Source organism: Pseudopodoces humilis, chromosome 7, assembly GCF_049639895.1.
Source record: "Pseudopodoces humilis isolate 2021_Gansu_Grassland_sample_001 chromosome 7, ASM4963989v1, whole genome shotgun sequence".
NCBI classification, from domain to species: domain Eukaryota; kingdom Metazoa; phylum Chordata; class Aves; order Passeriformes; family Paridae; genus Pseudopodoces; species Pseudopodoces humilis.
In genome coordinates this window covers 61,868,797-61,883,332 of record NC_142206.1, presented here as the reverse complement: position 1 = coordinate 61,883,332, position 14,536 = coordinate 61,868,797, and the positions used below count along the sequence as shown (strand labels likewise).

The 14,536-nt window shown below is 47.4% G+C and overlaps 1 protein-coding gene across 2 annotated transcripts in view; it reads right to left on the bottom strand.

Moving 5' to 3' along the window:
* Positions 1–12,190: 12,190 nt before the first annotated feature.
* The window catches only part of MDGA2 (MAM domain containing glycosylphosphatidylinositol anchor 2), a 194,245-nt gene continuing 191,899 nt past the window's right edge, over positions 12,191–14,536 (bottom strand). For both annotated transcript variants that reach the window (XM_014257436.2, XM_088057569.1), the window contains 2 exons: positions 13,730–13,835; positions 12,191–13,246 (listed from right to left, as the gene is read on the bottom strand). In XM_014257436.2, the coding sequence (XP_014112911.2) occupies positions 13,158–13,246; positions 13,730–13,835 (195 nt within the window). In that variant the 3' untranslated portion in view covers positions 12,191–13,157. The remainder of the gene's footprint in view (positions 13,247–13,729; positions 13,836–14,536) is intronic.

The following is a 14,536-nucleotide window of genomic DNA, read 5'->3' as shown; positions in this document are numbered from 1 at the left end:
AATATTAATGTGAAACCACCACAACTTCCCAAGGGGCCTACAATGCCCTGAGCCTTCTTTCTCCTTACAGAAAACAGGGAATGAGGCAAATCCAAGTCCTTTTTTCTTTGCTTCGGTGGAGAAAATATTCCAAAATTGCTCCTAAATCATCTTCCTTGCTAATGGGTGGTGATTGCAGGCACAGAGAGAGCCCAGCTGGCGCTTAAACAGCCTCTAAAGCTCTTCCTAATTGGAATTACTGGTCCTGCTGCTCACCCAGCAAGAGGCTTCTCCCCGCTGATCCCACTCCCCGCTGGCTCAGAACACACGGGAATGCTGATACGGAGCTAAAGCTGGGGGGATTGACCACTCAAGAGAGAAGAAAGTCTTTGATTTGATTGAGAAAGAAATCAAGAGCCGGCTTTAATTAAAGATATTTATTTATCAGGACACCTGATGGAAAGAGCAGCCTGGCATTTCCCATTGGATTCAGTGTGGGGGACATCTGGGACAGCGTTGGGAGCATGGATCCCGCGGAGTTTGCTCAATAATGGGAATAACGAGGCTGCCCGAGAGGAGCTCGGGATGCAAATTTGGGAACAACAGCGCTGTGAGAATGATGGCAAAGCTCGGTGGGACGCGGGGCTGCCGGGGGGGAGGTGGCAGCTCCCTGCAGGATCTTCCACTCTGGATAATAAAATCTTCCAGAAAATACAGGGAAGCAGGAGGATTCTGGGATTTTTACCTTTCTTCTCCAAAGCGTGGTTGTCTCTGTGGGCGGGGGGTGGCTGCAGCACTCCGGGTGTCCCAATCCACTTGGGAAAGCTGCCAGGAGCTGCTTGTGGAAGCAGCATTCCCACAAAAAAAGGTTTTGGGTGCTCAAGGAGCTCTTGTTCCTGCAGGTGTTAACCTTGACAGGGTTTGAGTGATGCCGTGGCTGCATCCCAGAGCTTCAAAATCCTATTTCGAGCAAACGCAGAGGCACCGGGATGATCCACAGGATGGAGCAGCTCTGCTGTGGGAAAGGCTGGGAGAGCTGGGAATGCTCACCTGGAGAGGATAAGGATCCAGGGAGAGCTGGGAATGCTCACCTGGAGAGGAGAAGGATCCAGGGAGAGCTCAGAGCCCCTTGCAGGGCCTGAAGGGGCTCCAGGAGAGCTGGAGAGGGACTGTTCCCAAGGGATGGAGGGACAGGACACAGGGAATGGCTCCCAGTGCCAGAGGGCAGGGATGGATGGGAGATTGGGAATTGGGAATTGCTGGCTGGGCTGGAATTGCCAGAGCAGCTGTGGCTGCCCCTGGATCCCTGGCAGTGCCCAAGGCCAGGCTGGACACTGGGGCTGGAGCAGCCTGGGACAGTGGGACCTGTCCCTGTGGTGGAACCAGATGGGATTTAAGGTCCCTCCAACCCAAACCATTCCATAATTCTATTCCAGTCCATTCCATACTTTATACAAGAAGGTCCCTGCCTGTGGGATTTTCTAGGAAATAACTCGGGAAAAGCTGCCAGACAACACAGAGTGCCGTGGTTGGTGTTGTCCACTGAGGGAAACTTGGGAACAGAAGTTATTCTACAGCTGAGGGATTCCTTCTGTATGGAGGGAAACATGGACAGTCATTCCCACGCCTTTTCCAGACCCTCCCTGATTTCCCAGACCTCTCTCAGTTCCTCTTCTGCCACCCTGAGTTTGTCCCTCCCGGTGCGAAATCTCCTTGGATCCTTCCCATGTTCCTTTCCTCACTCTCCCTGCAGATGCCAAAGGCAGAAAATCTCTGGAGCAGGATTCCTCCCAGGATTCCGGAGCATGGAATGGCTTTGGAGGGGTGCTGGAGTCGTTAGGGTGCCTGATTAACACCTCATTAGCAGTGTAATTAGCTGTGCCAGATCCTCAGCCAGTCCTCACCTCCTGATGGATTCTAGGCGCTGATTCCAGGAGGTTGGAGGCAAAAAAAGGGGGGAAAATGGCAATAATAAAACTCCAAGGGATTCTCACCTTTCCATGGCCACTGTTCCTTAATATCCCTTAATTCTGGTACCTCAGGATTGGAACTTTTGGCATTTTCAGGGCATTCCATAGAATTCCTGACTGGTTTGGGTTCAAAGGGACCTTAAATCCCATCCCACCCCTGCCATGGGCACTCCCACTCTCCCAAGCCCTGTCCAACCTGGCCTTGGACACTTGCAGAGATCCAGCGGCAAATCCTGAACCATGAACTCCCTCTCCAAATATTTTTCCTGGCTGGATTTTTGGTGACCACTGAAGATCCTCCCCACTCAGGAAATATTCCCTACAAACTCACTAGGGAGCAGGGGAAAAAAAAAATCCCTTATCCAGTGCCTCATTCCCCAAACAACCACCCCACCTCCAAATTATTCTCGTGATCCCAACCACCCTTCAAGCCCCTCGGAAATGGGACACGCATTCCAAGTTTTCTTGAAATGAAAGGCCTGAGATCCTGCAAAAATCGATTCCCAGGAGGTTGTGTAACCCTTGTTCCCTGAGGAATTAGGCTGGAAATGTCAAGGATTACTGAACACAGCAAAACTAGAAATTTTTGCTGCATCCTAAAGAAACTGGGATTTAGATCCCTTCTCAAAAATGTAATTTTACAGCTATTTTTTTATTAATTTTCACCGCATAATTAAGCAATGTGACAGGAGCATTGTGTCCTGGCGGGATTAGAGAGAATAATGGGGATTAGGAAAGGCCTGGAGCCACTCCAGTAATACTTTAATCCTTGCAAATACACCCCTGGCCTCCTGGCAGGGGAAAAAAAAAATAAGGCAACATGCCAAAAAAACCCTCCAACAGGAAAAAAAAATATTCCCTAGGGAGACAAATCTGACAGTTCTGGCAGTGCTGCATCCAGAGAGCAGGAATATTTTAACTCCATAAAAATAACCAATGGATTAGGAGCAGGAATTGATGTATCCATGCGTTTTACAGGCCAGGCTCTAGCCCAGCTCATTGTATCCCAAACTGGTCCTGTTTCCACAGGTAAAGTTTCCAAAATTCTGTTTAAATCTATCCCAAAGACAGATTGGATAATGCTGGTTTGGCTTGGAATTTTCTAGGAAAACTTTTTTGCTGAGAGGTTTGTGTGACCCAGCTTCCAGGAATCTTTATGGAATTGGGTGGGATGGGAACAGAGAGGTTCAGGTCTTGGGGTGCAAATCCAATTTATTTGTTATAAATCCAAGGGGAGGCTGGACAGGGATTGGAGCAAACTGGAAGAGTGGAAGGGATCCCTGTCCACGGGCAAGCTGAGCTTTAAGGTCTTCTCCAACCCAAACCCTCAGGGATTCTGTGATTCCAGCAGAAATATGGATAACACGGGCTGTGTTCATATCCATGGGATGTGCCCTGGCACCTCTTCCAGGCCCAGAGTGGAGCCAAAATCCAATTTCCACGAGGCGAAGTGGAGCAGATCAATGGGATGAGGGAAGTTCTCCACCCCTGAATATCCCAGGGATGGGATAATGGCCTGTGCAGTGACTTCAGATTGTGAGATCCAGTGGGATAATGGGATCTTTTAGGCTGAAAAATAGGAGATGGGAAAGTTCCTCTTTTTTAAGGTGTAAATTCCAGTGTGTTCCATTTGTCACCACCCGTGGAGAGCAAGACTTACCTAGGAGCTCTGAGATTTCCCTCAGGAATCCATTTGGATATGTGGTCACACTGACAGGTGTTTTCCTGTGTTTCCTTGTTTCCTCTTCTCCTTGACCTTTTCCATCACGGAAAAGGCCTCCATGATTTTCCACAAGATGTCACTGATCCAGTCAGCAAAATGATGGAGGCATTTTCCATGGTGGAAAATCATGGAGGCTGTTTCTGTGATGGAAAAGGTTCTGGAGGGAAGGGGCTGGAGAATTGCTGAGGGAGCTGGGAAGGGGCTGGAGAATTGCTGAGGGAGCTGGGAAGGGGCTGGAGAATTGCTGAGGGAGCTGGGAAGGGGCTGGAGAATTGCTGAGGGAGCTGGGAAGGGGCTGGAGAATTGCTGAGGGAGCTGGGAAGGGGCTGGAGAATTGCTGAGGGAGCTGGGAAGGGGCTGAGCCTGGAGCAAAGGAGGCTCAGGGGGCCCTTGTGGCTCTGCACAAGTCCCTGGCAGGAGGGGACAGCCGGGGGGGTCGGGCTCTGCTGCCAGGGAACAGGGACAGGAGGAGAGGGAACGGCCTCAGGCTGGGCCAGGGGAAGTTTAATGTGGCTGTTATGGAAAATTCCTTCATGGAAAAGGCGGACAGGCAGTGGAATCCCAGGGCAGGGGTGGAATGCCCACCCATAAAGGAATTTAAATCCATGTGGAGGTGGCACTTGGGGACATGGGACAGGGGTGGCCTTGGTGCTGCTGAGGAATGACTCCATGATCCTAGAGGGCTTTTCCAACATAAACAATTCCACGATTCTAAGATTTAGTCCCAGCAGAAGAGCTGGAGAAGACCAGGAATACCCAGGCCACGCCTGCAGCAGAGAATGGATGTCAACCCTAAAAGTCCTGATGGGCACCCTCCACCTTGGACACGTATCCAACAACCATGAGAAATTTGGGATCACCATGCAGTGATCCAGGTTGGATCTGGGGGTGCAGCGAGAGCTCCGTGTGCCCATCCCTCTGTTCCCACATGGCACAGGAGGAGTTCTTGGGAACATCCTGCTCTGGCAGGGCACACACATCTTCATTTTTGGCCGCTTCCCAGGGATTAAATGGGAATTATGGAAAGCCAAACAAATGGATTTCGACCCTCAACTGTCCATGAAGCTGGAAAAACTCTGCTGGGACCAGTCAAGGGAAGGACTGGCTCCAGTAGGGAAGAGGGTGGTCCAGCCTCTTCCTGCTCTAATTAACACCTTTCCATACTTAACGAGCAGTGGAAGGATAGGGAAACACATTCCCACATTTTTACACCTCCCAGGAAGGCAGGGACACACGGAACCAGGAATATTCCCCACAAAACCTCATCCCTCCCCTTCATTCTGGTGGATCCAGGAGCAGAAAACACTGGAAAAGACAGAAAATACTGCTGGCAATGGACAAGGTACCCAAAAAATCCGGAGTGGTTTCTTTTTTTCTTTATAAAATGTACATAAAGAACATGAAACCCTTGAGGTAAAAGTGAGAGCAGTTTGGAACTCAACCAGATACAGACCCAACAATGACCCAAAATCAATCTACAGCGGGGGTGTAGGAAAATAAAAGAGCAAGTTTGGGTTCTGTACAACAGCGGAGATCGTTAAAATGTCCTCGTTATCCTATTTACAATTAAATACATCCAATTACAGGTATTTATAGGGTATTTACACACACAAATACTATGCTTGTCCCCTTTGCAGATGGAGCGTGCCGCAGATCTGAGCGTTCCTGAGAAGGTGCTGAGGCTCCTCATCCTTACTCCCGAGAATTTGTGTTTCTCCAAATCTCTTTTGTGGTCGCATCCATCTAAAAATTCCACAGGCATGGCTGATGCAGTGATCTTGTTTTTCCCTCCCATCTGTGGAAGGTGAAAGTTGCCTGAAAAAATCCTGGATCCCAAGGGATCGGCGGGAATATTTCTCCAGTTGTAGCCATGACCTTGGCGGTGAGCAGAGCTCAGGAGTCACTTGTCCAAGCACTCAACATTCCAGTCTCCTTCTCAGTGGGAAATAAAATCTTACAGAGACTGGAAAAGGAAGGAAATTGGTTGGAAATCACCTGCCATGGGTCCTGTGAGGTGACAGCCAACCTGAATGTGTCACACAAGGAGCCAGGAGGGAGGGGCCGCATCGGGATGCACAGACTATCCATCCGTCCATCATCCATCCATCCATCCATCATCCATCCATCATCCATCCATCCATCCATCCATCCATCCATCCATCCATCCATCCATCATCCATCCATCCATCCATCCATCATCCATCCATCCATCATCCATCCATCCATCATCCATCCATCCATCCATCATCCATCATCCATCCATCCATCCATCATCCATCCATCATCCATCCATCCCATCCATCCATCCATCCATCCATCCATCCATCATCCATCCATCCATCCATCCATCCATCCATCATCCATCCATCCATCCATCCATCCATCCATCCCATCCATCCATCCATCCATCCCATCCATCATCCATCCATCCATCCATCCATCCATCATCCATCCATCCATCCATCATCCATCCCATCCATCCATCCATCCATCCATCCATCATCCATCCATCCATCATCCATCCATCCATCCATCATCCATCATCCATCCATCATCCATCCATCCCATCCATCATCCATCCATCATCCATCCATCCATCCGTCCATCCATCCATCATCCATCCATCCATCCATCCATCATCCATCCATCCCATCCATCATCCATCCATCATCCATCCATCCATCCATCCATCATCCATCCATCCATCATCCATCCATCCATCATCCATCCATCCATCATCCATCCATCCATCCATCCATCCATCCATCCATCCATCCATCCATCCATCATCCATCCATCCATCATCCATCCATCCATCCATCCATCCATCCATCCATCATCCATCCATCCATCATCCATCCATCCATCCGTCCATCCATCCATCATCCATCCATCATCCATCCATCCATCATCCATCCATCCATCCATCCATCATCCATCCATCCCATCCATCATCCATCCATCATCCATCCCATCCATCCATCCATCCATCCATCATCCATCCATCCATACCATCCATCCATCCATCCATCCATCCATCCATCCATCCCATCCATCCATCCATCCCATCCATCCCAACCCATCCAGAGGGAACACAAATGGTCCTATTTAGGGTTCAGTTTCTCATCAGGAATCTGAGATGGATTTTATCATTGTCAGGTGTTGGAACAACTGCCCAGGGCAGTGGGGAATTCCCGTTCCTGCAGGGATTTCAGAACCCTGTGGATGTGGTGCTTGGGGACATGGATCAGTGGCGGCTTTGGTTGTGCTGGGGCATGGTTGGACTCAATGTTCTTGGAGCTAATTCCCAAACTAAATGATTCCATGATTCCATGACATTGCTCCCAGCGGGAGATGACTGGTGGACCATGGCTGAACGGGGATGTTTTAGGGAATTTGAGGAGGGGCGCTCATGGAAGAGGGAATTTCTCCTCACACCTACGGAGTCCATTGTGTTCTCTGGTGACTGCCTCACTGTTCTCACTGGAGTTTTAATGTCACACACAATATCCAAGGCTAGGTGGGATGACCTTGGAGAAACTGGAATAGTGGAAGGGTCCCTGCCCATGGAATGTGTGGGACTGGATGGGATTTAAGGTCCCTTCCAACCCAAACCACTCTGTGATTCTGGGATGTGTTGAATCCAAACTCCCCAGTCAGACAGATCCAAAGGAAAACAAAATAATGTTTTAATAAGGAACAGCAGGATGTACAATCCCAAATTCCCTGTGTTTGGGGTAATGATTGCTCCCATCTTTTATCATAGAGAGCACAATTCCCTTCCTACACCAACATTCCCATGGGATCTGGGGCTGACACAGTCGGGACAGATGACAGGAAACTTCCGAACTCTGTAAATCCCATGAATGTGGGATCGCAGGAGCTGCAGGTCCCTAAATTCCTTTGCACAAGGGATAATCCAATGGTTTAATTCCTTCTGTGTGGACACTGGAATCATGGTGGAGCACATAAAAAGGGGAGAACATTCCTGCAGTGCTGCTTATTTTCCATTAAAAAAAAAAATCTGAAATGTAAAAATAACTTTTTTTATAGCTTTTGATAGTTTTATGGGAAAATCCAAGAATTATTCCAGATGGCTCCCAATCTCTTTATTAGCATGGAGAGAAAGGGAGTGCTTGTAACTCCAAACTGGAGCTTTTTTATATGGAAATTCTCCAAAAAGCTGTTTTCTTGACAGATCACACACTTCTGGGGGAAGAAGAGAGTTTCAATTACCCTTCAATATAAGAAAAAAACATTCCCAGCCAGTAAACTCTCCCAAAATAAAACCAGAAAAGCCTCTTCCACTCAGCATGGAAAAAAAATTGGATCCTTCTGCCTGAACTGCTCCCTACAGAGGGAATTCACTGTCCTGACTAGGCAGGAAAAGAGAAAACAAACAAGAAGATGATGACTGACTTTGTTTTAAAGTCACCCCCAAACTGATTATTCCATCTCCATGGTGGATGCAGCGGGAATTCCAATGCTGGATGTCAAGAAAAGCTCTGGGATCAGTGGAGGTTGGGACTTGCAGATGTTTGGGGGCTGGAAGATGCAGCTCCATCACTTTTGGGGAAACCAGTAGTTCCTGTCTTAAATTAGAAGGAAATTTCACATTCCCAGACACTTATGGCCTTCCTAATTGTTCATCCATGGTGTCATTGGAATGGGTTTAGTCCCTTCTAATCCATGGTTTTATCCCTCCTTGTGTCCCATCCAGGATCCAGGCCAGGCTGGAGAAGAGGTGGGTTAGCAGCAGGGTGAGATCTGAGTGTTTCATGATTTTATGTGGGATTGTTTTCCAGAGAAGCTGCCCCTGGATCCCTGGCAGTGCCCAAGGCCAGGCTGGATATTTGGGCTGGAGCAGCCTGGGACAGTGGGAGCTGTCCCTGCCATGGCAGGGGTGGGATTTGAGGTCTCTTTCACCCAAACTACTCCATAATTCTACGATTCCATGATTTCCCATTCAATGTGCTTTGTGAATGAAAAAGGAAAGTTCTCCAATGCCGTCCTTATCCTCCCAGATCAGCCTGAGAAAACTGAAAAAAACTGGAAAACTTATTCTGTTCTCCACCCTCCTCTGCCTTGGGAACACCCAGATAATTCCTGCAGCCATCCCATCAAACCCAGCCACTTTTCCCAACATCCCAGGACTTCAGTTGCTGCACAGTTCAGTATTTGATGTTCAGTTTAAAAATCCATCAGGGACATTTCAAGGTTGGATACCCCAGAACTGAATCAGAGGGGTTTCAAATTCCAGGGAACTGCCAGTTCCAACTGCCTTTGATTGCTGATCCAACATTTTCACATCCATTTTCAGTCCAAAATGTAAAATAAAATAAAAGCCAAGAGTAGGAAATTCATATCTCAATTTGTTCTTCTTATTCATGGCCTGGAGTAAAATCCCATTTCCTTTTCAGTGCTTTATTTTGGGAATGTAAAAGAAGATAAAACAACTCCTACAATCAACATTAGGAAGAGGAATCCTGCTTTTCTTAGCACCTCCTGCACCCCAGAGTAAGACGGGAATAGGCATGGGAATACATTTCCTTTCCCACAAAAACCTGGGATTTTCGGGACACACAGATTATTCTGCCCTGAAAAAAGGGCATCTGTGGTCTTTGTCAATCGAAATTCTTTATATTCCATGGGAATGAGGGAAAGGAAAACCCAAATAGAAAGAGGAAACATGGATTTCAGCCTGCAGTTTTAGCTTGGGATCTAAACAACAGAGCGGGATCTCTGCTTCCTTATCATCCAACTCCTTTATCACAGGGGGGAATCACAGGGCACTTCCAAAATCCAGACTTCCCACAGAGTTCCCATCACGCCACCACCGCCAGCCCTGTGCCTGGAAAATTCATCTCCAGTGGGCATCTAAGATTCAGTTTGGATTTTCGAGGGAAATTCGAGGGAAAAGCAGGGAAGTATTTTAAAGGCAATGGAATGCTTCCTGTTTTCCTTCAGCCTGGTCCGTGGAAGGTGTCCCTGCCTGTGGGGCTGGAATGGGATGAGATTTTAAGGTCCTTTCCAACCAAAACCTTCTGGGATTCTGTGGAAATGACTGACAGACAGCCACTCTGGCTCCCTTCCAAAGGGAGTCCTGCCAAAATCACCCATGGAGAAACCTCTTGGATCACCCCTCAGCTCCCTGGCTCTCAGGAGACATCCATGGGAAAATGCATGGCAAGGTTTGGATCCTGAATTCCCAAATATACCAACCTCCAAAGGAAAATCTGCCTCAGGGTCTCACTACACCTGACCTCCTTCTCCATCCATCCATCCATCCATCCATCCATCCATCCATCCATCCATCCATCCATCATCCATCCATCCATCATCCATCCATCCATCCATCCATCCATCATCCATCCATCATCCATCATCCATCCATCCATCCATCCATCCATCATCCATCCATCCATCCATCATCCATCCATCCATCCATCCATCATCCATCCATCATCCATCCATCCATCCATCCATCCATCATCCATCCATCCATCCATCATCCATCCATCATCCACCCATCCATCCATCCATCATCCATCCATCATCCATCCATCCTCCATCATCCATCCATCCATCCATCATCCATCCATCCATCCATCCATCCACAGTTAAAATCCAGAGCTTCCCATGAGAAATTCCGTGATTTGTGCTAAGGGTGTCAAACGCCTTGGTCCATCAAGAGTTCCAAATCCCACAGGCCACCAGATTCAGAATTCCCACCATTTTCCAAACCCCACAGTCCATCCAGACTCAGAGTTCCAAATTTCTTCCAATCCCTATGGTCCATCCAGACTCAAAATTCCCGATGTCTTCCAAACCACAGAGTCCATCCAAATTTGGAGCTTCCACCATCTTCCAAACCCCGCAGGCCACCAGACTCAGAGTTCCCACCATCTTCCAAACCTCATGGTCCACCAGAGTCAGAGCCACTGCTTTCCAAACCCCATAGTCCATCCGGATTTGGAGCTTCCCACTTCCTTTCAAACCCCGTGGTCCATCCACACTCAGAACTCCCATTGTTTTCCAAACCCCATGGTCCATCCAGACTCGGAGTTCCCACCATCTTCCAAACAGAGCAAGATGTTCATAACCCCAAGGTTTGGGGTTTGATCCCTGTGTGGACCATCCGGTTCAGATTTGGACTTGATGATCCTTGCAGGTCCCTTCAAACCCTGAATATTCCATGATTCCAGGGATGAACTTTAAGGTCCCTTCCGACCTAAACCTCTGAAATTCTCTGAAAATGTCCTGACTTGGAGCTCCCACCGTTTTCTGAGCCCAGGAACTTAAAGACACCAAAACTGCCTAAAAACCAGGGAGCCGAGAGCATCCTGGGAATGCTCCAGCACCACCAGTATGGACCAGCACAACTCCAGCTGACACCAGTGGACCAAGGAAAGCCCCTCCAGGGCCTCAACAAACACACGCACCACGGGGCTGCCTTACCTGGAAAGAGGCTTTATTGAACAGAGCTGGAAAATTATCTCTTCAGTGGAATTACTGAATTTGCACAAACATTTCTCTACAGAATAAAAAAAATCAAGCCTTGTCATTGTTTTACTGCATCTCGTTGTGCTTTTTATACTCATATTTGCAATTATTATACTCATCTTTTGTTTGTTTTCACATTTGTACTCCAATTATTTGCATATCAGGTTTTTGTTTTTAATCCTAGGGTGTCGAGAGAACACAGAATAATAATAATAATTATAATAATTATAATAATAATACTCTTCTTTAGACAAAAGTCTTTTTTTTTTTTTTTTTTAAATGAAGTTAAAAGCTGCGATAATTTAAGGAAAAAGGTCTTCAAATTTCATAACCAACTGGAAGGGAACTTTACAATGCAGTGGAAAACCGGCATGTGTTCGGGTAGCTCGAACCCATTTTGTACAGCTTTTATTTATTTTTTTTTTTTTTCTCCTTGTAAAAGTGGATTATTTTTAATTTTTTTTTTTTTTTAATTTTTTGTTCTGTTTTGTTTTTTGAATTTCGCTACAATAACAAAATAATCTTTCACCCTCTGCACCAAGTCTGGTTTCCGGGACAGAGGCAGAGCCCCCTCGGGGCGTCCGGAGCTCCGGATGTTGGGAGCCATCCCAACGGAGGGGGAGAGTAAGAAAATCATCCCGTGTTTCACCACCTTCTGCACCAAGTGTGTGTCTGAACCACCTTTGTTCCTCTGGTTGACCCACTGGAGAACCTGAAACGACGACGACAACAACAGAAAGTGCTGCTCCCACGGGCAGCACCTACGGGAGCTGTTCCGAATGGATAAGAAGCTGAAAGGCCATGGCTGTCTGGAAGGTGACACAACACGGATCTCATCCCAAAGGCTTTTCACAGCAGCTTAGGTCCATCCATCCTTCTCCAGAAGCGGCTCCGTCTCCTTGCCTGCACACCCAGGCTCCAGAGTTTGTTTAGAAAAGAGTTTGCACAACCCACGTTTTTAGCGGTGCAAAGCTTCCGTGTTGAAATCATCGTTATTACATTTATTAGAATTATTTTTTATATATATATATATATATATATACACATATATATATATATAGTTCTTTTTTTTTGTTTCTGTTTTTTTGAAATCAGGCTTGTTTCATTGAAGGCACTTGGTTTCCATGGCAATTTATAAAAGACGGTGGTTTGGTTTCTTCACTTCCGTAGAGCTGATGACTCCGGTGGGGAGGGGAGAGGGATCTTCCAGCGGCCGCGAGCAAACTCCCAGTGAAGCCTGTGACAAATGTGAGCCCAGGTGGCACATCCTGGATGGGAATGCATGCAAAAGGAGACAGCGCACAGTCACCAAGCAGAGCCGTGAGGAATGAAACGGGAATGTCTGCAAACAGCTCCGATTCCGGGTTATCCTCGAGGGGAGGTGGCAGCCGAAGTAGAAAGGGCCGACATTTGTTTAACTCTACGCTAAAAACCTTCGGGAAGGGAAAATGAACGCCAGCTCTTCACGTACCCTGTTTACAGTGAGGTGTTTCTCTCTCTCTCTGTGTTTGTATTTCCTCTCTCTCTCTCTCCTTCCTCCTTTTTTTTTGGCAGGCCATTCGGTTTCCATGGTAACAAGCAAACGATTCATTTGAAACAAAACCAGCCATGACTTTGTGCTTTGACAAGGGTTTCTAGAGCTCTTTGCCGAGAGTTCAACCAGATGATGCTGAATTCATCAGTGACCACTGAAGCACCTGAAGGTCTCTTCCTTACTTAGGCCAGATCTTGGTCTCAAGCTTGGTTCTTAGTGAGTTCCACTCCCGTGATGCCTTTTCAAGTCCCCAGTGCTTTCTTAATCTGCTCTTTTTTTTTTTTTTTTTTTTTTTCCCTTTTTTAATTATTTATTTACGCGTTTATTTAACTTTCGAGTCAGTCAGTGGAGGAATCTTTGGTAGTTTGTTTGGAAATGTCCATTTTACAAAGACTCTTTCTTCATGCCAGTGCCTGGTGAATCTTTTGTAGCCTCTGCCAGGATAAGGTCACCTCTGATGACTTAAGACAGACATGAGGATGAGGAGTGGGAGAAGTCGTATATGCGCTAATGGCCCAACAGCACCTGATCGTAGATCTGCAGAAAGGGGAGGAAAATAGAATTACAGAGGTGCCCACACCCCCTGGCACTGCTCCAGTGTTCCAAAGTCACCTCCCAGCAGGAGGGGACAAGGACAGCCCTCAGCAATTGGATCGAGCAGGAGCTGGGATGAAAATCCACCTGGCTGTGTACTCACCTCTGTTTTAATGCACACACAGGGTGGAGGGATGAGACAGAGCCCTCAGGGAATCACAGCAGTGATATCCATGGATTTCACCTTGTTTGGGCCCCCTGGACAATGTTCTGATGTTTTATCTGCCTGAGCATCTCAAATCCAGCCCAGCCTCCCCCGCTGCTCTCACCTCTGCCTCACACCCATCATCTTCCCTTGTGAGCAAAACATTCCCAAGGACAACATTCCATCCTTCCAGCTGAACCAGAGCAGGGATTGTTCTGCTGGAAAAGATCCATCTGGGAAGTAGAAAGACGGGAAGCAACCTGTGGGGAAGGGCCACTTACTGTTGGCCGGTTGGTCTGATTTCATACACTCTCCTTCCACAATGGACACATCGTCAATAGCAATGTCCCCTTCGATTCCAGGGCCACGGATTCCTTCAAAGATGAGCTGGAAATAAAGGAGATCAGAGGGTGATTAATTGAAAAAAGTTCAGCAGAGCAGAGAGGGATAAATAAAAAGTGTCCAGAAGATCTGAGAGGGATAAATAAAAAAGGTTCTGTTGTGTTTGGCTCGGCCACAAGGATGGGCTTGGAATGTTCTACGGGCACTTTTGGGGTGGGAAAACCAATTAAATGCGATTGGAATGTTCTAGAAACATTTCTGGGATGGGAAAACTGATTCAGTGGGCTTGGAATGTTCTATGGACGCTTTTGGGGTGGGAAAACCAATTAAATGGGTTTGGAATGTTCTATGGACACTTTTGGGGTGGGAAAACAAATTAAATGGGTTTGGAATGTTCTATGGACGCTTTTGGGGTGGGAAAAACAATTAAATGGGTTTGGAATGTTCTATGGATGCTTTTGGGGTGGGAAAACCAATTCAGCCGAGTTGTCATCAACGTGAGGGTGGGCAAGGAGGGGGTGAGAGCTCTGAGGGCTTTTCCTCTTTGGAATGAGCTGGAAATCATCCTCAGTTGTCACCTGGTGTGTCCAGAGCAGCTCCACCACTGGGTGCTGTGGCTGCGTGAGGACAACACTCCTGGAGCAAGGAGCAGGATCCAGTGGAATTAAAGCTTCAAGGAGATTGTTTTTCCCAGAAATTCCTGCTCCCTGAAGAGCACAACTTGAGGAATGTGCTGAAGGACCGAG